Consider the following 24,546-nt stretch of genomic DNA (forward strand, 5'->3'; position numbering starts at 1 on the left):
TGTGATTTCAACTGTGAATCACCGGTGGTGGTCCGACGGTAAAACAACGTCACTACATAAACGTTGATCCAATTTGCAAAACCGAAAGGTAATTCAACGTTGATCCAACCATAGACCTGACGTGGTTTCAACGTTGAATCACCGTTGAAATGCCGGCTGGGTGTACACCACTTGCTCTCTGCCATATAAGCAGGAGTAATGTTTAACAAATGACACCAAAAAGGAGTGAGCTAAATCATTCATTTCCACACAATACTGGGAGTTTGCCAAAATGTAAATAGCAACAGACAACAACATAAAGTTATCATAAACCTGAGGCAGCAACACATCCTTTAAAACAACAGGACCCGTGTACAACAACAGCTGACGGAATTCTGTTGCTTTCCAGCGAAGCCTTTCACCAAGAGCCCTTGACTTTCTGTTGAACTCTGCTGGAATGAAGTCCTTCAGTGCTAGCAGTCTCTCAGAGATGGCACAGACCAAAATGTTGGAAAGTCTTGTTTGAAGTGGTCCCACTGCACCACACCACAGATCCAGAAGACGTCTCATTACTCCCAAGCACATTAGGTGCATGTAATCATGCGGAAAACCACTGATCATATCAATGTCAGTTTCCAACAGAGGACAACGTGTTAGATGGTGTTCCTCGTCTAATTCTAGTCTGAAATCTTCATCAGTCCTACAGGGGGCATTGGTCTCTGGAAATGTCATGCGATGTTTAAAATAGGAACCCTTCCGCTGACACTTGTCACAGCCATAGTAGTGTTGTAAAAAAGAAAATAAATGAGTGAAAAGAAGAGAGAAGAACCCAGTCCAGGAGACTCGGAACAAGCAGAATTCCTTTATTGAGACGTGTTGGTTAATCTGCAGTCATACAGCATCTTTTAGATTTCCATGTGTCTGCAAGAGCCTACTAGAGGTCTGCAGTCTGCAAGTTCTTTCACAAGTCTCTCACAAGTCTCACACAAGTCTGAATTAGTCTGAATTAAGACAAAGATTTCATGGCTATATTGTGTTCTTAGGAGGAGGGGATATAGCTAAACAAAGCATGCAAATTAAGGGTTGTGGTCGGCAGGGTAAACTGCTTCTCAGGTCTAATCTCATCATGTTCTGGAGACAGAAACCGCCTGACCATTTGATCGAAAAGAGAAAACAATAGACACCCCATGCTGTGAAACTGACAATTTGCATTACTTTGGCTTAGCCTGTAATCAGAAAGATAAAGGTTAAATGTCACTCCTAGCTGGGATGTTAATGAAATTATATAATTAAAAACCAGAGAATATAACTTTTCAGTTATACGTAGATTATTGTTCATTTGGAATTAGTTGATAGAAATTTATATTTCCACAGTAGCCTGTGTGAGATTTTATACCTTTGATAAAGGCTCGTGCAGGAGCATCACACATGACCGATGTAATCTTGACAAAAAAAGTCTTTCCAGCAAACCCAAAACCTCTGCCTTAGCTCTGTAACTCTGAAGCTAAGTGACTAAGATAATCTGACAGAATTTTTGGTTTGGTATCTCCGCAAAACAAACCTATAACAGCAGGCTTTTTGGATACACCTTTGAGCATACCAAGAATAGGCCAAAGTTGTACTGAAGAGCTCTTAAAGATGGGGAGGCCAACAAAATTTAACTGCAGGTTGAATGTGTAATTATCCGGGAAAACAGAACTTACACTTCTCAAAGTGTTTTTAAAAGCATCAATTATACCAATGTAGTGAAAAGACCCACCAGCAATCGTCTCTACACTGTAACTTGTTTTTGTTTTTAACAAGGACCTTCCATCCTTTGGCAAAAATGGGAAATGAGCTCTAAGAATGGCCAATAATGCAGAAAGTGCAATGAGTGAAACACCAAAACGAAGTGCCCAATCGGTCAAGCTGCTTCTTAGATCATTTTCATCATTCCTGTAGTCTGTACTGCTACTGTCTGAAGTACTACCAATGGAACCAGGGTTCCTAATTGGAGGACTACCAACAGGGCTGCTAACAGGAATGTTGTCTGGCAACTGATTGTCTTCGTTTACATCCTGATCCACTGATTCAACGGATTCAAGAAATGTTTTAACTCTTTTTAGAGCTCTTTTTCTCAGATTGCTGTGCTCACTGTAATTCATCACCAGTGATGCAAGTGCTGAGTCACAAATACATTTTTAAGGATATTCCAAACACTGAGTATCAGCTGAGGATGATCACAAACCTATAATGAAAGCATACCACCAACTTATTATACATACACACACACACACACACACACACACGCACACACACACACACACATATACAGTTGAAGTCAGAATCATTAGCCCCCTTTTGATTTTTTTTTTCTTTTTTAATATTTCCCAAATTATGTTTAGGAAATGCAAGGAAGATGCAAGGAAATTTGACAGAATGTCTGATAATATTTTTTCTTCTGGAGGAAGTCTTATTTGTTTTATTTCGGCTAGAATAAAAGCAGTTTAAAATTTTTTAAAAACAAATTTTGGGACAAAATGATTAGCCCCTTTAAGCTAATTTTTTATTCAATAGTCTACAGAACAAACCATCATTATATAATTACTTGCCTAATTACCCTAACCTGCTTAGTTCACCTTATTAACTTAGTTAAGTCTTTAAATGTCACTTTAAACTGTACAGAAGTGTCTTGAAAAATATAAAGTAAAATATTACTAACTGTCATCATGACAAAGTTAAAATAAATCAGTTATTAGAAATAGGATGAGCAAACCTGTGGTCGTTGAGTGCGTGAAGTGTCTATCATTACACACTTAATTTTACCGGTTGAATGAGTGCCTTATCCGGGTAGTTTTCAGTGTAAATGCACTAACATTATTTATACTACAAAATGGCATAGAATAGTGCATAAGAAAGCGATTTGGGATGCAGCTAAAGTATTGTCAAGTATTGTGTTTTCAATGGGATAGTGTTTTAAAACGTTTTAAAATGTTACTTTTCAAAAGGTATGTACTCATTTTAAATCATATTTAACTCAATATTTTAATTAATTCTGTCCACTGTTAGTTACCCGTGCTGTTTTCCTATTTAAATAATCATTCCAAAATAGCCGCCGCGTAACACTAGCAACATCTTGAGGCTGTTTCCAAAATAGCAACAGAGTGTCGCCTCTTGCTGATTCTATGCTCTTTGGTTTCAGTCAGTTTTAATCAAAGTTTGAAATAAATGCACTCTCCCAAACATTAGTAGCCATATAAGTGACAGTTGCCAGCATCCTCCTTTCTCTGTAGTTAACAGCTGCTAAACACCATTCATAAACTCAGCAGATAATATTCAGTTTTGTATTAAAATGCTCTTTTAGCAGTCCTGATATGTTTAAACTATTTCTTTTTAAATAGCTTTATGAATGTTTTATTTCATGTGTATTGTCTACTATGTGTTTTTCAATAATTTTATTCTATTCATAACAAGATTCAAAGATGAGCTGAATGATTGATCATTTCGCATAGGGTGATATGGCCCTTTTAGAATATCTCAGATTTCAAAATCTCAACAAAAAAAAAATCTATTTATGATTTAAATTGCCCCCACCCCCACTAAAAAGTTGAAGGTTGTTAACCTTTATAATTAGCATAAGCATATTAAAATTTTATAATTATAGGATATAAAAAATACTAGAGAAAAACTTTCCCTCAAGAACCTTGCTAGCTGTGATTTTAAAGGGGTGGTCCACTACGATATCATATTTAAAACTTTAGTTGATGTGTAATGTAGCTGTGACAACATTAACAACATCTCTGAATGTAAAAAGCTCAAAGTTCAATGCAAAGGGAGACGTTGATTTTTACAGAGTTAGCTTAGCAAAGCCTACAATGAACAAATTTTTGGGACTACAAAAAATACTTCCGCCCCTTCTGAGATCACAAAGGTTCATTTACCACGCACACACACAGCGCAGCTAAGGGCCGTGGCCAGAGGCACTGTAACGTTACAGCAGAGGGAGAAATGCCATCCTGCTATTTCCACAGAGCTTCTCTGTTTCTGTACTTGGGCTTCCAAATGACACGACACAAACACAAAAGTGCTTACAGTTCAATATTAATTATGTTCCAGAGAACTATAAAATACATAGCAAGCATGATTTGACAAAAAACAGCTTCCAGAATCTCTCCCAGTGTAGAGCTGGATTTGGCTAAAATCTCCTCAAAGATGGAGCAACTACAAGGAGACGCTGTGAACTCTGAGCCACGACCTGTAAGTGTTTTTATTTGTTAAAATTGATCATGACATGTACAGTGTCTAGCCTTAACGGTATCTTGTAGCAAAGACGTAAACAACGAGAAATGATGTTCGCCACCTCTAACGATTTAGCTACAAATCCCTATTTATCAGTCAAACGGCTGTAAACACACACACGCACACGCACTCTTGACCAGCACATGCGTCTCTCTGTGAGCGACGGCAGTGTTTCTCTATTAGGCAGCTTTTCCATGCGTTTTACATCTCAGATAAGGCATATTCCGGATATGTGTGAAAGATGTCATGTAACACGTTGAATAAAAAAAAAACAATGCTCTCTTAACTGGAGTGTAGCAGCAAAAAAAAAAAAAAAATCCATCCAGGCTCACAAAGGTCTCATCCCACATCTAGTGCTTTATTCTGTCACCAGCGTCACTACAGAAAATAACTTAATCCGAGCATGAGAGAAAAAGAAAAATAAACATCGATCCCATGCACATGCGCTTCTCGTGTTACAGATAGTTCATAGTATAAACACACACACTCTCTCCCTCTCTCACACACACGTACACACACACACACACACACACTCTCTCTCTCTCTCTCTCTCATACAATCAGACACACACACACATACCCCCCCTCTCTCTCTCTCTTACACACACACACACACACACACTCTTACACACTCTCTCAAACACACACACCCATGCACATGATCACACAATTAGACACACACACACACACTTCCTCTCTCTCAAACACACACACATACACACAGAGCAGTGAACACATGCGTACACACAAACACAACCTCATGCAATCAAACACACACTCACTCTCTCTCTCACACACACACACACTCTCTCTCTCTCACACACACAAACACGCACACACACACACTCTCTCTCATCTCTCTCACTCACTCACACACACACACGCTCACTTTCTCTCTCTCACACACACACACTCTCACACACGCAAACACACACACACAAACACGCACACACACACACTCTCTCTCTTTCTCATCTCTCTCACTCACTCACACACACACACGCTCACTTTCTCACACACACACGCACACTCTCACACACGCAAACACAAACGCACACACACACATACACACTCACACAAACACGCACACATACACACACTCTCTCACTCTTTCACTCACACACACACACACACACACTCTCTCTCTATCTCACACACACACTCTCACACATGCAAACACACACACACACACTCTCTCACACACACACAAACACGCACACACACACACTCTCTCTCATCTCTCTCACTCACACACACACACACTCACTTTCTCTCTCACACACAGACACGCACACACACACACATACACACTCACACAAACACACACACACACACTCTCTCACTCTTTCTCACTCACACACACACACACACATTCTCTCTCTCACACACACACACACACTCACACACACAAACACGCGCACACACACACACTCTCTCTCTCTCTCACGTGGTGTGCGTTTGGGTGAATGGGAGCTGAGCGTCTTTTGGAGAGCGTGGCTTTTCTTACCTTTTTTTTCCCCTTAAATTAATTTATTTTTCCCCCCCCCGTTTTCTTTGTAGTTTATGTTTGTTATTTTTGTACCTAAATAACGTTTAAACATTAAACGCCGCAATGGCGGCTGATCCCGAGCAAGGGACGCCCTCACTGTCACTCAGAAACGGTTGCAGGTGCGTACCAGAGCCGGGGGTGACAGTGGAGGAGCTGCTTTTGATCTTTGGAGAACAGGTAGGCTTTGAGAATATTCTCTCGGCCTCCCGCATGAACAAAGCTGTTGTTGTATTCCTTAAATCGGAATCTTTAGTTAATCAGCTGATTGTGAGTGGAATATGGGTGAAAGAAACGTTTGTAAGGGTAAACCCGCTGTCCACTCCTGCAACAAAAATCACGATCTCGAATGTTCCGCCTTTTATTTCAGATGAAATGATTACGAAAGAGTTGCAAAGGTTTGGGAAAATTGCAGGCCCCGTTAGAACGATCCCCCTTAGGTGTAAGAATGTCGCTTTAAAACATGTTCTCTCGTTTAGACGTCAAGTTTACATGTTTTTGAATTCACCGGACCGTACATTAGACGCGTCTTTTCGCGTAAATCATGGGGAAAATTCCTACATGGTTTTCGCTAGTACTGAAAGCATGAAGTGCTTTCAGTGCGGAATTTTTGGGCACAAATGTTTTTTTTGTCCAAATAAGGATGGAAAACAAACAACTGATACAAATACCGGGACAAATGACATGGAAATACAAACAGGAGATAAACAGACACAGGGAGGTGGCGAGCAAAGGGAAGAAGAACAGCAAGAGGTGAGTGAAACTTCAGTTATAGTTTCCAGCGTAGAACAACCTGGTTGTAGCAACCCTGCAGAGTCTGTTGATGTTAGTGAGGCTGCTGAGAATAATGATACAACTGATTGCATGGCAGAAGAATGTGAAATCTCACAAGCTGAAAGTGTAGGGGACAGTATGATTGATGAGTTGGATGGTTTGTCACAGTGTATGGATGATAGTATAAGAGATGAGGAACAGTGGTCAGATGCTGCAGCGGAAAATGATAATGGCTTGTATACTGTTGAACAAATTAATTCCTTCTTAGACAAAACTAAAGGAAAAGTGGGTGTTGAAGTTAGTGAATATTTCCCTGATACAGAAAAATTTATTTCTTCTGTTATGCGGGCCAGAAAAGTGAGCAGCCTGGAAGTGCTGTCACAACAGAAATGGTTTCGATTAAGAAAACATATCACTAATATAAGAAGTGGAAAGAAGCCAGGGAAAGTGAGGGGGAAAACTAAATACTAAATGAAGGTGTTTCTTTCTCTTTGCTATCTGTCCTTTCCTCTCTTTTTTCCCTTATGCATGGAAGTCTTGAGAGTGGGATCAGTTAATGTAAATGGAATGAGAGATGGGGAAAAAAGGAGTCACCTTGCAGAAATAATTAAGTTGAAAGAGTTGAGTGTGGTGATGCTACAAGAAACTCATAGTTGTATGGATAATGAGGTTGATTGGGGATTATGGTGGAAAGGGGAGAAAATCCTAAGTCATGGAACTAATCTAAGTGCTGGAGTGGCTGTACTTTTTTCCCCCACATTAAAAGTAAAAGTCCTGTCAAAAAAGGAAGAAATTCCTGGCAGGTTATTGGTTATAAGAGCTGAAATAATGGGTTTCTTCTTCTCTTTTGTAAATGTTTATGCCCCTAATGGACGAGCAGACAGGATACAGTTCTTCACTAAATTAGAGCACATATTTAAACAACAACACGAGGGTGACATTGCTATATTAGGGGGAGATTGGAATTGCACATTAAATTTTATTCAGGACAGAAATGGAGAAGAACCTCATTTACAATCAGCTGCGTTTTTAGAAAATATAATAAAAAATTTTTGCTTTTCTGATGTTTGGAGAGAACATAACCCATTAGAGAAACAATATACTTGGATAAAAATTTGTAATAGAAAAGTGTCTGGAGCTCGATTAGATAGATTTTATATTTCACATACTGGAAGAAACAAGGTTGCTAATGCATCAATTATCCCTATATGTTTTTCAGATCATAAATTAATAACAGTTGACTGTATGCTGGTAGAGAGAAAACATAAGAGTTATGACTGGCATTTTAATGTCAAACTTCTTGAAGATAAAAATTTTTGCCAGAATTTTAAAGTTTTTTGGGAGACCTGGAAAATGGAAAAATCTTGTTTTGAAAATATTATTGAATGGTGGGAAGTGGGGAAAGCTCATATCCGTAGTTTTTGTCAGCAATATACATCTCATTCCTCATTGGTTTTAAAGAAAACTTTGGAGTGGTTAGAAAATGAAATCATTGACATTGAAAAGAGCATGAATGAAAATGATACCCTGACTCTTCAAGATAGATGGACTGAGAAAAAGAAGAAGTTGAGTTCATTTTTAAATGAAAAGGTTAAAGGAGCCCTGATAAGGAGTCGTTTTTTAAAAATAAGAGATATGGATGGACCTTCTTCTTTTTTTTTTAGTTTAGAACGAAAAACGGGACAAGAAAAACTGATGCATTTTTTAAAAGATAATAATGGACACAACACTTCAGACCCAATAACAATGCGCAGACTTGCTGTAAATTTTTATTCTGATTTATATGCCTCTGAACCTTCTAATGAGGAATGCAGGAGACTTCTTTTGGAGGATCTCCCAGTTTTAACTCCAGAACTTAAACTTTTGCTTGAGGCTGATATTACTTTTGAGGAAGTCACTGCTGCAGTTATGGGGCTTTCCACAGGACGAACACCAGGGTTGGATGGACTGCCTGCTAATTTTTATAAGGCATTCTGGGCTGAATTAGGAAAAGATGTATTTGAAGTACTACAAGAATGTGTTTGCAAAGGTGTTCTCCCTTTGAGTTGTCAGAGAGCTGTTTTAACATTGCTCCCAAAAAAAGGTGACTTAACTCTTTTAAAAAATTGGTGACCTGTTGCAATCTTAAGTTCGGATTACAAAATCTTTTCAAAATGTTTGTCAAATAGATTAAATCTGGCACTAAATACAATTATACATAAAGTTCAGTCATATTGTATTATGAAAAGATCTATTACAGATAATCTGCATTTGATTCGGGATGCTTATGATGTTGTTTCATACAATGAGTTAGATCTGGGTTTTTTGTCAATAGATCAAGAAAAGGCCTTTGACAGAGTTGACCACACTTTCCTTTTTGACACCTTAAGAGCTTTTGGATTTGGTGATGGTTTTATTTCAAAAATACAACTGTTGTATAAAGGAGCAACATGCATGATTAAAGTTGCTGGAGGTTTAAGTGTTCCTGTAAAGGTGCAAAGAGGAATAAAGCCTGATTTATACTTCTGCGTCAGGTGACCGGCGTAACCCACGGCGCAGGCAACGCGCGTGGCTGTGCATTTATACTTCTGCGCGCTGTCTCTGCCGGTCTGCATTAACACTTCCGAAACGCTAGTTGGCAGTAAAGTGTAAATGTTCCTCTGTGTCAAGTTTCTTCGCTACTTTTTTGCATTTCCTGAACACTTCCGGGATGTACAAGTGGCTCAAACTCGCTCATTTTGAGGCAGGAACCGGCGGACGTGCAACAACTTTAACTATGAGGTAAACACAAAACAAAACTTTCCATCCGGAGCTCCTTCACGGGACTCCACACTTGTAAACAATCGCTCGCGCGGCGTCGCGCCATTCGCGCGCCTCATGGTCCCGCCCAGACTCGTCAGCGCTACCAAGCCGACCAATCACAGAGCTTATGCTACGCGTCGTTGCGACGTGTAGTTACATTTTTTGAGAGGTGCACGTCAGTGACGGCGATGGCCACGGCGAAGGGCTATGCGTCAGCGCCGTAGCATACGCCGGTGTTTGACGCAGAAGTATAAATCAGGCTTAAGACAGGGGTGTCCTCTCTCTGGCCAGCTCTACAGCCTGGTCATTGAGCCATTGCTCTGCAAACTAAGAGAAAAATTGACAGGACTGGAAATTAAAACGTTAGATTTTAAATCTACTGTTAAACTTTCTGCATATGCAGATGATGTCACAGTTTTAATCAGAAATAATGAAGATGTTCGGGTTTTAAAGGAAGTTTTGGAGTGCTATAGTAAAGCATCGTCAGCCAATGTTAATTGGGAAAAAAGTGATGCCTTATGGTGTGGGCGAGATTTTAATAGTCCTATGCTACCTTGTGGTTTAAAGTGGGGAAAAGAAGGTTTTAAATATTTAGGAGTATTTTTAGGAACTGATGAATATAAGAAAAAGAATTGGGAGGGCTTAAAAGAAAAAGTGTGTGCTCGTTTGTGTCACTGGAAATGGCTAACACCCCAGTTGTCCTACAGAGGGAGAGTGTTGGTCTGCAATAACTTAGTCGCATCTTCATTGTGGCACAAAATGATGATATTGGACCCCCCAGAGGACATGGTGAAGATAATTCAACAGCTTCTGGTGGATTTCTTTTGGACGGGACAACACTGGTTGAAGGCAGCTACCCTGTATTTACCCCTACAGGAAGGAGGACAAGGTTTGGTGGATATAATGTCTAGAGTAAAAGCTTTTCGACTACAAACAACCCAAAGACTTTTGTATGGAGAAAATGTAAGCTGGGCCGGAGTAGCCTGTGCTATCCTGAGAAGAGCAGGACAAATGGGTCTAGACCGCCACTTGTTTTTAATGGATACTAATAAATTAGACCTGTCTGGACTGACACCTTTTTACAGGTCAATGTTGAGGTCATGGACTCTTTTTAGGTTCTCTAGAGAGCACAATGGTGTAAAAAGGCTGTGGTCAAGAGAAGAACCCCTACTTTATAATCCTGCTCTTGATCTGGACATTCTCAATTCACTTGCTCTCAGAAAAGCTTTGAAGACTGCAAATATATTTAAAATTGGACACTTTGTTTCTGAGAATGGCTGGATTACTGCCGAGGATCTAGCATCCAAACTGGGAATGAGATCTGTTCGGGCAACAGGAAAATTGTTGACTCAGATAGTCGAGTCATTACCATCGGATTACATTTTGTCATTAGTAACCAACAATGTAGAGAATACAATTCCTGCATTCCCAGAGCTGATTATATCAGCCAACACAAGAACTTGGTCAGAAACAGAAAACAGTTTATTATCGTTTAAAACACCAGAACCAAGACTTTTTAGCATTGCTGGAAAGAAATCAATCTATGTGATGTGTGTGAAAACCTCAAACTTGTTTCAACTACAGAGTGTGAGAGAGACCAAAATGGAAAGAGACAATTGTACCAAATGCCTCCCCAAAAGGCTGTTGGAGATCTCTGTATAAGCCTCCAATTGAAAAAAGAACTGGAGACTTGCAGTGGATTGTACACTGTATTGTTGCTACAAACTGTATAGAGCGCGCCTTGATCCTCAGATTGGGGAGGGCTGTCCTTTTTGTGGAGAACCAGAAACTGTTTTCCATTTATTCCTTAATTGTAAAAGGCTACAACCATTATTTTATCAGCTAGAAGAATGGTGCCAAAAACTTGGAGAGGCCTTTACACCTGCAATGTTTATTTATGGACCTAAATACAAAAAAAAAAAAATCGAAGAGAGCATCATGTTCTATTAAACTTCTTATCGGGGCAAGCAAAGATGGCAATTTGGCTGTCAAGAAAAAGTCAATTAAATGACAAAGGTTCAACTGATGCTTTTTTAATAATAAAAGGACTAATAAAATCTTGCATTAATGTAGAGTATGGGTTTTACAAAATGGTAAATGATCTGGCAATGTTTAATTACAAATGGGGTTTAAATCAGTGTATCTGTCATGCTGACTCTGAAAATGTTCTAAATATTTATTTGTAAGTATCAGAAAAAAAAAGTTTTTTGCTTTTTTTTAAGATGTCATGTACATTTTAATTAGCTAAATTGTTTTTAGCTAAACTGTTGTTTTGTAATAAAAGAGACCCTTAAAAGTCAAAAGTCTCTCTCTCTCTCTTTCACACACACACACACGCGCTCTCTCACACAAACGCACACACACACACACAGACTTTCTATCACACACACACACACACACACACACACACACACACACACACACACAAATACAGACACTCTTAAATGCACACACTCACGCACACATACTCTCTCACACACACAAGCATGCATGCACACACACACACACACACTGCTGCTGTCTGCTCCTGCAGAGGATTCTGGGTAAATCTCTCGTCAGTCTTCAGCTTAGTTTCACTGATGATCCAGAATAAACTATAAACCCAGGCCAGAGCGGCTCAGTGAATGTGGTCTGGACTGAGTGGATGAGGCTCATTGTGTCTCTATAGATGTTGTAGAAGATCAGAGTTCCTGCACTGTGATCCACAAACACTCCTATTCTCCTGCTGAGCGCCTTCACTGGGAGAACAGTGTCTGTGTTATTGTGTCTGAATGAGAATCTGGAGGAAGAGCAGAGCAAACTCCAGGACTGAGCATTAAATCCAAACACACACTCAACACCTGCTCCCTTCCTCCTGATGCTCTTATATGACACTGATATACACACACCATCATCTCCACTGCAGTCAATCTCCCAGTAACAGCGTCCACACACACTCTCTCTGCACAACACCTGAGGATGAACATCAAATCTGTCTGGATGATCAGGATACCGCTGATTCTCTCTCACACTCTTCACCTCTCTGTTCTCCTCAGACAGAATGAGTTGAGTGTGTGCTGTGTTTGGATCCAGAGTGAGGAAACAGACATCTGAACACAAGAACACACACATTTACAACCACAGCTGTGTGTGTGTGTGTGTGTGTGAGAGAGAGAGAGAGAGAGAGAGAGAAAAAGAAAGAGAGAGAGAGAGAGAGTGTGTGTGAGAGAGTGAGTTTGTGTGTCTGATTGTATGAGAGAGAGGGTATGTGTGTGTGTACGCATGTGTTCACTGCTCTGTGTGTGTATGTGTGAGTGTGAGAGAGAGGAAGTGTGTGTGTGTGTGTGTGTGTGTGTGTGTCTAATTGTGTGATCGTATGCATGGGTGTGTGTGTTTGAGAGAGTGTGTAAGAGTGTGTGTGTAGTCCTACATTTGTGTGGTCCTGCTGTAATCCTCGTCTCTCCTCCATGATCCAGGCTGTAAACACACACAGATTGACATTCAGTCAGTACACAAACATCAGCAAATGCCTAGTTCACACTAGAGGATTTTAAGCCTGATTTGAGCCCGATTTGGAAGTTAACGAGCTCGCCGACAGATCGGGCTGTGATCGGGAAGAAATCTGCGGGTGCTCGGCGCTCGGCGCTCGGCGCTCTTTATGTGTGAACTACTGAGCAACGCATCAACGAGGCTCGCTGACGCGTCGCCGACACCTCGCAGACGGAAATCCAACATTCAGCATGCTAAATATTCCAGAGCCGTCGGCCGACTCAACCCCACGTGTGGTCAGATGTAGTGACGAGCTGCAGCCAATGAGAGAGCATATCAGCATGAGCCGCGTGCCTGTGTGTTCAGGAGCTCAGCAGAAACATCTGTGATTGGTCAGAATGGGCATCGGTGCACTGGCTTCATTCTGCGTTAGCACAGACATGAGAGTAGGCTATATTAACAGTGGAGCTAGAATTTTGTAACTATTAGAATTACCATACTGCTCATTCTGATCGTTCTCATATAAAACGCCATATTGTCACAACATATTTACATTCAAAGCTATTATTGAGATATTAAAATTTAGCTTTGAATGTCTGGCATCATATTTAATGACACCATTACCCTAATAATATAATCTTTTTTTTGTAATACAGCCTATAAATATGTAGTTAAGATACTAAAACACTTAAAGGTCTTGGCTTTCATTTTCACTTTCAAACAGGAGCTATTTCACTGCACAGAATATGCTGTTTTGAAAGATATCTGAAGTAAATTGATGTTTTTGCCATCAGAAAGTTTTGTTTATGTTAGCAGGAAGTTGCCAGGCAAGAAAATGCACACATATTTAAAGTCACAGCGAAAAAGTATCAGACATGCATGCAGTCATTTTAACCAATATGGTAATTTAAGGCAGAAATGCTCAGTTCTTTACTGTTTTGTAATAAAAAAAATAACAATGTCAGAAAGAAATACACTGATAGTTAGAAAACGGCAGGGTGTTATTTGTTAGTTTTATTTCAAAGAGTTATAAAATTACAAAAATTAAAAACTCTCTGTGTATCCATCCACTGGAACCTTGCAGATGAGTGATTAATCCGCTTATAAATCAGCTGATTTGACGATGTTTTTAAATGCTTTCTCCAAAGCTTGAAACGCTGTCAGTGATGTAATCAGCACACAAGCAGCCAATAGTGTTCAGCTTTTTCTGACGACTCCTCCCTCAAATTTTCATTGGCTGTGGTTTGGTAGCTTGAATGAGCTGATGGGGAATGAGATGTTGTCAGATCATGTAGTGTGTGACCCCCCTCTTGTGGATCATTCACAGAGTGTTGCGTAGTGTGAACACCACAGAGATTAAAAGACACAAAGTCAGGTCATGTAGAGTGAACGGCACAGCGATCTGCTGATGTTTAAAATCCTGTAGTGTGAACTAGGCTTTAACACACACACACACACACACACACACACACACAGGTTGTCCTTCAGTCAGTACACAAACATCAGCTTATAACACACACACACACACGCACAGACAGACAGACAGACAAAGACACACACACACACACACACACACACACACACACAACAAGACATGTGGAGAGTGTGCTGAATGCTGGATTGTGATTGGCTGATCTCAGTGCATTAATAACTGCAGTAAAACAACATGAGTGTGTGTGGAGCTGTCAAATCAGCTTCTGAATGACACACAGAGCTTTTAGATCAGATGTGGAAACAGAAAACAGAATGGAAACACAGAAACAGACAGATATAAAGACTGAAGGATTCATTCAAGGATCAATTGACAAAAGCGCAGCACAATAATAAAGCAGAATTCAGTGTTAAATGACTTGAAATATGATGGAGATCTTCATCTTCTGTCAAATGCCTCTTCATCATCTCCAAACAGACTCAGAACTCCATCATTCTGAGCTGAGAGTGTGTGATTATTGATATGAGACTTGCTGGAATCACTCATTTACACATTCACACATTCACAACTGTTATGACAAATCTGATTCACTGTGGAGCTCAAAGACAAACACTAGTGCTGTGTGTGTGTGTGTGTGTGTGTCTGTGGGGGTGTGTGTGTGTGTGTGTGTGTGTGTGTGCGTGTTATACTTTATTTCTTGTAACTGCAGATATTTAAATGTTTTTTAAGCTTTTAGAAAAATATATTTTCAGTTTTTGTCATAAATGTTCATTTGTCATGAATTCTTCCTGCAGTTAAGTGTGCATAAAACACAAACAGACGATGGAGAAAATAGATTAAACATTTCTGATGTCTGATATCAGGGTGATTCTTTAATTAATTATATATAATATGTTCAGATATTCTTGACCAAAGATTATTCAGAGGGCTGTCAAATTTAAGTAATAATCACAAAAACAAATAAATAAAAATGGCTGTCAGGAAAGAGTTAAGAGCATTCAGCGTTACGACATCAGTGCTGCTCCACATACTTGAGTTTGTCCAGTGTGTAGTTTGGATCCTCCAGTTGTTCAGAGAGCAGCTTGACTCCAGAATCTCCTGGATGATTGTAGCTCAGATCCAGCTCTCTCAGGTGTGAGGGGTTTGAAGTCAGAGCTGAAGACAGAAAACCACAGCCTTCCTCTGTCACCATACAGCCAGACAATCTACAAACACAGCAATAGTCCACATCACACAGTTGGACAATCACACATCTCTTTGTGTTGTGAAGATGCTGACTGCTGTTTCTGCTCATGTCAACAGCAGTGATGAACACACACATCCTGATTAGCTCTCCTTATTGATCGAGCCCTCACATCAGCAAACACACTCACACGCTCAACAAGGACTCGACATCATCTGTAGAAGTGTACAGAGCAATAGTTCATAAGACATCACATGAAGCTGTAAAGTCTGCTGTGAGGAATAAGACACACTTGACCTCAGAAGGAAATCTTGTAGTATAAAGTGTAATTGAAAATGAGCTGATTTTCATTATTTATATTTAGATCATATTTATTTTATATTGTGGACAATATTGTAAATAAACTAAACACACACAAACTCAATCTCTTGGTGTCTTTGTCTCCTGTCTGACAGTCACTAGAGATGTAGTCAATCCACCTTTGAGTCCAAATGTTAACAAGGCCAAGACACTTCTTCAGTTTAGATAATAAGACTGTGATGAGACTTTTATATGTTTTCAGGAAAACTGCAAACTGTACAAACATCAGGGCCAGTCAAAACCTCACCACGGCCCAAAACCCTACAGACTCCACAGGGTTAACTTTGTCTTCATCACTGTTATTTATTTATTGCCAGAACATCTGACAAATTCTTAAATAAACCTTTCCAATAAACAAATGCAAATATAAACAACAATATAATATGAACATGTAAAATATGAGTAGAGAATTTATAGACAATTCATCTAAATAATCGTTAAATACAGTCATACAGTGCATTTGTCTATACACACATTTGTATAGATATGAATAAAATAACACCCATAAAAATTTGCCCATTTGCCAACACACTGAGTGGGGAATAGGGGCTTCTATATTTGTTAAACCACTATGTAACTCTCTGTTTGGAGTTGCTGTTGAGTGGAAGAGTATTTACCTCAGTGTCTCCAGTTTACAGTGTTGACTCTTCAGTCCATCAGAGAGAAGCTTCACTCCTGAATCCTGCAGGTCATTGTTACTCAGGTCCAGCTCTCTCAGCACACAGTTTGAGGATTGTAGAGCTGAAGACAAACTCTCACAGCACTGAACAGTAAGATTACAGCTCTGTAGCCTGTGTAGAGGACAAACACAATATTTATGAGGTCATCTGGGACCTCACTGATTAACAATGCTTACTCAGTACAACGACACTAGATTTCACCATTATGGTTGTATGTACTAACAGTAGTGTAGCATGATATACCGAAACTATAAAAGCATAGGGATACCCTAGCACTCAAAACAATACAATTCCGAATTTTTTTAATACCGGTATTTTTAAATGACAGCTGTATTTGTGAGTGCTCGTCAATAGGGGGCAGTGTGGGAGCCGTGCGCTGCTTCTACAGCAGGGTTTTCAAACCCGTGGTCTGATACTCTTGAGACGATAGTTTGTGGCCCCGCCTTCATTCAAAAGTTTAATGTTAGTGCAGCCCGTGAGTTTGATGAACGAGCCCACCAATCACAGTGGAGTATGTCAGATATTTGTATTAGAGCTGCAACAACAAATCAATTAAATTGATAAAAATCGATTACTCAAAGCTTTGGCAGTGAATGTCATAATTGAATTTCATAATTGATTTGTTTCGCACGACACGGGGACGTTTGATTATTAAAAAACACGCGGAGTGAACACGGTCTCTCTCGCTCACTGATATAGACTTCGGCACATCAGACAGGGATTAGGAGGAAGGGAGTTCAACAGCAGGTGTGTTGGCTGGAGCTGATAAAGAGAAAGACGTGTCATCATTACAATTATGCAGCGTTTTAACCGCCTAATGCTTATTTCATGTTTTAGATAAACATCTACATGTAAATACAAACAAGCACTAGTAAAACAAGACATTTAGAGTTTGTGAAACAAATTCATTCAAATATAAATTGCTGATGTGTTTTATTCATATCAGATACACAGGGTGTAAGTAACTATAAAGTTGAATCTACCCTTCTCTAAGTTCACCAGACACTCACTTGCATGTATTCTGAGAATAACTGGTGAATTTACATGCTGAATCCTGCGTGTTCTGCTGTTATGAATGAGGCAAATGCGCGACTGCAAGTAAACATGGCACTTTGACTTACAGAGCTCTTTTGGAGGTTTTGATGACTGCTGATAGTCTGATGAGACACTCGTCTGATCTCTGGAATTTCTGAAGCTCAAACTCCTCCAGCTCCTCCTCTGAGGTCAACAACACAAAGACCAGAGCAGACCACTGGGCAGGTGAAAGGCGAGCAGATGACAGATGTCCACTACTGAGGTGAGACTGAATCTCTTTCAGCAGAGTTTGGTCGTTCAGTTCATTCAGACAGTAGAACAGATTGATGGATCTCTCTGGAGACAGATTCCCTTCAAGTTTCTGCTTGATGTAGGCAATTATTTCCTCTTTGCTCTGGTCTCTGTCATCCTGCTGTGTCAACAGGCCTCGTAAGAGTTGTCGATTAGACTGGAGTGACAGACCGAGAAGGAAGCGAAGGTAAAGGTCCAGATGTCCATTCTCACTTTCCAGAGCCTTGTCCACTGCTGTCTTCAGCAAATCAATCATGCCTTTATTTCTGCTTTTCTGTCTAAAAAGAAATCCACTCTTCTTCTCGCTGTGCAGATGTTGATAAAGGGCTGCAATGAACTCCTGAATGCTCAAGTGAAGAAAGCAGTACATGGTACCAAGAATGATTCCCGTCTCCTCCTTAAAGATCTGGGTACACATGCCTGAGTACACCGATGCCTTATAGACGTCAATGCCACAGTCTTTCAGATCGCTCTCATAGAAGATCACATTGTTTCTTTCCAGCTGCCGGAAGGCCAGTTTCCCCAGTGAAAGGATGAGGTTTGGATCCCAGGAGACATCTGCTGTGTTTTCTCCATCATACTTTCTTCTGCTCTGCTGGATCTGAAAGCGGAGAAAGTGTGTGTACATCTGTGTCAGAGTCTTGGGAGATTCCTGCAGTGTTTCAGCATGAGCCCTGTGTTTCAGTTTCAGCATGTTCTGGAGAACAGTGACTGAAATCCAGCAGAAGACTGGGATGTGGCACATAATAAAGAGACTCTTTGACTGTTTAATGTGATCAATGATTTCTCTGGCCTGATTCTGATCTGTGAGTCTCTTTCTGAAGTACTCCTCCTTTTGGGCATCATTGAATCCTCGTATCTCTGTCAGCCGGTCGATACAGTCAGCAGGAATCTTACTGGCAGCTGCTGGTCTGCTGGTGATCCAGATGAGAGCAGAAGGAAGCAGATTTCCCTTGATGAGGTTCGTCAGGAGAACATCCAGAGAGACTGCTGAAGATACATCACCACACGTCTCATTACCAGCAAAGTTCAGAGGAAGACGACATTCATCCAATCCATCAAGGATGAATAGGACTTTGAATCGTGTGCTTCTTGTAAGGTTCAGTCCTTTAGTCTCTGGGAAAAACTGAGTTATGAGGTCTTTTAAACTTTGTCTTTCTTTCTCCTTTAAGTTCATCTCTCTGAATGGAAGAGGAAATATGAAGCTGATGTCTTGATTTTCTTTCCCTTCAGCCCAATCCAGAACAAACTTTTGCACAGAGACTGATTTCCCGATGCCAGCAACTCCTTTTGTCAGGACAGTTCTGATCTGCTCGTCTTGTTTAGCTGCTTCAAACAAATGTTTGCATTCAACCTGTATCTCTAGTGACTGATGACGTCTGGAAGCAGCTTTAATCTGTCTGATCTCATGTTCAGTGTTGACCTGTTCACTCGCACCCTGAGTGATATAGAGATCTGTGTAGATCTTATTCAGAAGTGTGGAGTCTCCTTGCTGAGCAATTCCTTCAAACACACTTTGATATTTCTTCTTCATGCTACATTTAAGCTGATTAATGAAGAACAGCTCATCTAAACACAGGAGAAAAGAAACAGGGATTTAGTCTCGACTTTTTTAGCTATATTAGTAAGTGTCAGTCTGACAGATACCCATGAGTCTCTTACCCTGGAGAGTATCAGCAGCTTGATCTTGCTTCATCTCTCTCAGGAAGAAGAGTGTGAGATCAAGAGCTGCTTCTGTGATAATGCTTCTGTTCTCAATAAACTCTTTTACAAACTCTTGTCTGTTTTTGTCTTGTAAGATTTTCCTAAAGTTTTCCAGTTGATTCTTCAGAAATCTGATCATTTTGCTCTCAAGATTCTATGATTGAAGAAAAGAGAAGAACAATATTTAAATAAAACATTCATTAACATACAGTTGTACGTCCACAAACTACTCAATAAAAACAAAAAGACATTATAATATGAGTTGAAGTTAAACGCTTGATTCTGATTGGCTGATAAACTTTGTGAGGTGTTGTTATTTTCAGATAAACACACAGCTAAAGCAGATTTGGCAGGTTTTGAGCACATGACAGTTCCATATCTCTTCTTCGCAGTCAAACATCACATCAAAACACACAGAAAGCTTTGGATTTGTAAGAAACTAGTTTCACACACAGGAGAAGTTTGAGGACAAAAACCTGACAAATGTCTGGAACACAACATGGTGGCTTAAGCTGTGGGAACATCAGCATCCCAGCAAACATATTTCAATTATTACATTTATATTTAAAAGAAGTCTAATAGATGTTTAACAACAGCCCAAAACTACACTAGACATCAGATATGCAGCAGTGTGAATCTGTCTGATCTGTGTATTTGATGACTAGTCTAGTTCTGGACTATAGTTAGATGTTTAGTAGATTTTTTTCTGACAGCTTAAATTTAGCCTTTTTTTTTTTGGTCTGGCTATCATTGTTTAGACATCTATTAAACACTGCAGAATAATCCACTCTGGTCTGTTGAATTATTAGAAAATAATACACACTAAATGTGTAACGGTGACTGTACGTGTATCACAGGTGTGAACTATTTGCGAGTAATTCAATGAACTGCAGTCAATTATTCCTCACTTCACAAATACTTTTTAATTCTTGAAATCTTTAATTTCGTAAAAAATAACAGTTACAAATGAAATGTGTTGCAGAAGCAGGATCTTTTCCAGTAAACATTTTGTGTGTTATATTTACAATTAAAATATGAATCTAATGGAGTTTTTCCTACCTGGAAGATCCACTGGAGATTGTCTGTGAAGCTCTTGTGTCTCCTGTGAGTCTCGTCTCCTGAATTTGCTGACTCATATTCAACACTGTTAACAGGTAAAACTACTGTAATCATACATTTAGAGGCAAACAGATACAGATATATTTTACAAACACTGAAAATAATGAATGCTCTGTAGTGGCGCTTATAATAAGGAGACCACTGGACTACTGCTGTGTCATGTATTAATTTTTTTTTTCCCAATGCTTCATCTATATTTAGATATATTTACAAAATAGTTGGGTTATAAACATCTTCAAAACATGTTTTATGTCACACAAATAATAGAAATGACATGAGGATGAAGATGACATGAGACACTGAATAAGAAACTAAATCGGCCACTAGGTGTCTGTAAATGAGTCAAAGTCATTGAGTCATTTGATTCATTCACACTACTGATTCATTCAGAAGTGATTCCTTTACTGGATTGTTGGTTCACAATAATATGCCTGAAACAATCCATGTGTGATCAATAATGTGAAACACAATATACCTTCTGGCAGATGATGGTGTTTTCTCTCTGAGGTCTGGTGGTGGATAACCCATTGAGCAGTCACTCTTCAGAGACACAGAGCTGGACACACATGATCCTGATCTCACACTGAACACACAAACACACCAGAAGAATAAACTGCAGGACAAACTTCAGTCTCCTTAGTACACCTTGTATTAAGTCTGACAGATGAGACAATTATTGGAAAAAAAAAAAACATTTCACCCTGCACAAAACTAGCTCAAAGTAACTCTTAGCTCAAGGTCAGGCTGATCAGGTCTGTTAAACAGATTAGACTTACAGTGCGTACAGAAAGTATTCAGACCCACTCTTTGTTCTATTGTGGTCATTCACTAAAATCATTTAAGTTCATTGTTTCCTCATTAATGTCCACACAGCAGCCCATACTGACAGAACAACACTGAACTGTAGACGTTTTTGCAGATTTATTAATAAAGAAAAGCTGAAATATTACATGGTTCAGACTCTTTGCTGTGAACTCAGCTGCTGTCCATTTCTTCTGATCCTCCTTGAGATGGTGTTTCACCTTCAGTTGAGTCCAGCTGTGTTTGATTACACTGATTGGACTTGATTAAAGCCACACACCTGTCTATATAAGAGCTTACAGCTCACAATGCATCTCAGAGCCAATGAGAATCATGAGGTCAGAGGAACTGCCTGAACAGCTCAGAGACTGAATTGTGGCAAGATACAGATCTGGCCAAGGTTACAGAAACATTTCTGCTGCACTGAAGGTTCCTCAGAGCACAGTGGCCCCATAATCCTTTAATGAAAGATGTGTGGGACGACCAAACATTTTCTAGAACTGCCTAAACTGAGCTGTCAATAGATCTGTCAAATGCTCTGATCCACTGATTTACAACAAAATAAATGTAAAGGTATTGAAGCTTCATGAAGCAGCGCTCCAACATCAGCCATCAGCTCTGTTTACTGGAGTACTCTTGTGGATTAGCGGTGTGTTACTCGTTCATGTACACTCAGAGCGTGTTTCGCTGGTTTGTGTTTTAATCTTCTGTGTTTATTGTTAGCTGTCTGGATATTGAATTACTCTTTGTGGATTACCCTTGATTATGAATGATTGCTTGTTTTGTCCCCTTGCCTGTCTAAAAGATACTCTGAATAAGAAACTAAAACCATCACCAGGTGTCTGTAAATTTCTTAATTCACCAAAAGTCATTGAGTGATTTGATTAATCCAAACAACTGATTCATTTACTAATGACTCTATTTTCTGGATTGTTGGTTCACAATAACATGTTCAATACAGTCCAAGTGTGACCAATAATGTAAATCACTAAATACCTTTTGACTGATGATGGTGTTTTCTCACTGAAGTTTGGAAGATTGCCACCTTTAGACCGGTCACTCTTCAGAGACACAGAGCTGGACACACGAGATCCTGATCTCACACTGAACACACAAACACACCAGAGGAATAAACTGCAGGACAAACTTCAGTCTCCTTTACAAGAGTTTATCAGACAAATATGAGTTTGTTCAGTTTAATTCAGCACAGACTAATAGTTGACTGAAGGTCTGTCTGTTGTCATGTTAAAATAATGGTGTAAAAACAGAGTCAATACCTGTGTTTCTCTGAGAGAGAGTCCTTTACTCGCTCCTCTGCCATACTGCAGCTAAAACACCAATGCAGACATTAGCAGAGCTTTCAGGAAACAATCATACATACATACATAAATATATATATATATATATATATATATATATATATATATATATATATATATATATATATATATATATATATATATATATATAAATATATATATATATAGTCCTTAACATAAATGCAGTTGGTTTAACCCTGATCTGACATCTCAGCTGTTTCACATTTGATTTAAGGTAAATGCATGTTATATAGAGTTTATCAAGAGAAGTTCAGGTTCAGCCAATTGTTGATTTAGTGAGTAATAAAATGTCTCTCTACTAAAGAGGCTATTTGGTTAATGAGTTACTCTGATGGTCAAAGGTTAAATGCAGTGTTGTTTAAGGATCGTCAGCTTGTTGTTTTTCAGCAGCTTTTCTTCCTGTTCAACTGAAGGTCGTGACTCTGAATGTTTAGAGTTATATTTAATGCTGAATTATTGGACACTATTGAGTCAGTCTGATATAGAAGAGCACAAACACTTTAAAGTGATTAAAAATAAAGCTTTTAGACACAGTGTTTAAGTCACCGTGTTTGACTCAGTGTTTAATCGGTGTTTGAGGATTTGATCTTCAGGATCAGACATTTAAATCACACTAACACATATAAAACCCCTTCATCATCTCCACAAATCAGCGTAATGTAGAAGTGTTAAACTCACATGCAGAAGTACAGACACTCTTGTGCAGCAGGAACACAATCTGAGCTCTTTCACTCGCTTCACTAAAACACACCTGTGTGATCTACAGGTATATCCTGAAATATTATTGGCTCCACTGACATGAATATTCATGAGATTCTCCTGACTGTGGGTGTGTCCTGAAGACGAGTGTGTTGAAGGAAGATTTAGAGAAGGTATTTAAGATGAAATCTGAGAGGTCTCTGAAGAATATTTAGAGCAATGTTGAACCTATAAAATAAGATTAGAGAATTCTATATAAATGAGTACACCTCATACAGATCTCTCTGTTATATTATTATTATTTTCTATATGATGCTGTTCAATAATATTCAATAAGTGTGTTTATACAATAGATTAGTCAGTACCAAAGGCAAAACTGAACTAACTGAACAAAATAACTGAAGATCACAGTGAAGAAAAACAGCACACACAAATGAATAATGTTGAACCAGAGGAAAATCAAGAAAACCATTAAACAGTATTACATTTAGTTCCAATGTTGTAGTTTGTCTTTTATTTATTGTTTGCAGCACATAACTTGAATGTACATGTATTATCTCTCTATTTCTGAAGGTGTTTTTAAACTATTTTTTAATATCTGTTTGTCTATATTTGCTGTTAGAAATATTATATATATATATATATATATATATATATATATATATATATATATATATATATATATATATATATATATATATATATATATATATATAATTTTTTTTAAGGCAGTGTATTTATTGATGCTGTGCATTGTATAGATACAGTATTCAGCATTTGAAATGGTTCAAAATGTTTTTTTTTAATTATCCTAAGACAAGAACAGGACAGCTTTGATGGCTTATTGACTCATTTACTCATTCACTCATTTACAATAGAGATGGTTTAATACCCTTTTTATTCATCATTTCTAAAAAGTTCAGGATAAAAGGTAAAAAAAAATGTAAATAATTTTCCTCAGAAACTGGAAGACGGGGTTGATAAGTATTTGTTGTGTCAAATGATTTATTAATATCAGTAAAAGTATCTAACTTAGCTGTTTTTATTCATTTAATTGTTCTTTTGATTATACGTTTG

At 38.9% G+C, this 24,546-nt stretch overlaps 1 protein-coding gene across 2 annotated transcripts; it reads right to left on the reverse strand.

The window, feature by feature from the left end:
- Positions 1-10,823: 10,823 nt before the first annotated feature.
- Positions 10,824-23,490, reverse strand: LOC100334677 (NLR family CARD domain-containing protein 3-like). Of its 2 annotated transcripts, XM_073947402.1 has the most exons (12): positions 23,449-23,490; positions 22,708-22,758; positions 22,427-22,534; positions 21,105-21,212; positions 20,570-20,654; positions 19,469-19,664; positions 17,602-19,375; positions 16,418-16,591; positions 15,289-15,462; positions 12,767-12,813; positions 12,246-12,446; positions 10,824-12,136 (listed from the first exon to the last, which is right to left on the reverse strand). In XM_073947402.1, the coding sequence occupies exons 2-12, from the start codon at positions 22,749-22,751 to the stop codon at positions 12,093-12,095; spliced, it is 2,955 nt and encodes a 984-aa protein (XP_073803503.1). In that variant the 5' UTR covers positions 22,752-22,758; positions 23,449-23,490; the 3' UTR covers positions 10,824-12,092. The 2 variants fall into 2 exon arrangements, with proteins under 2 accessions (XP_073803503.1, XP_021331151.2); XM_021475476.3 differs by having other exon boundaries at positions 10,824-12,446.
- Positions 23,491-24,546: the final 1,056 nt, after the last annotated feature.

The sequence above is a fragment of the Danio rerio genome, chromosome 4 (assembly GCF_049306965.1).
Source record: "Danio rerio strain Tuebingen ecotype United States chromosome 4, GRCz12tu, whole genome shotgun sequence".
In the NCBI taxonomy this organism is placed as follows: Eukaryota; Metazoa; Chordata; class Actinopteri; order Cypriniformes; family Danionidae; genus Danio; species Danio rerio.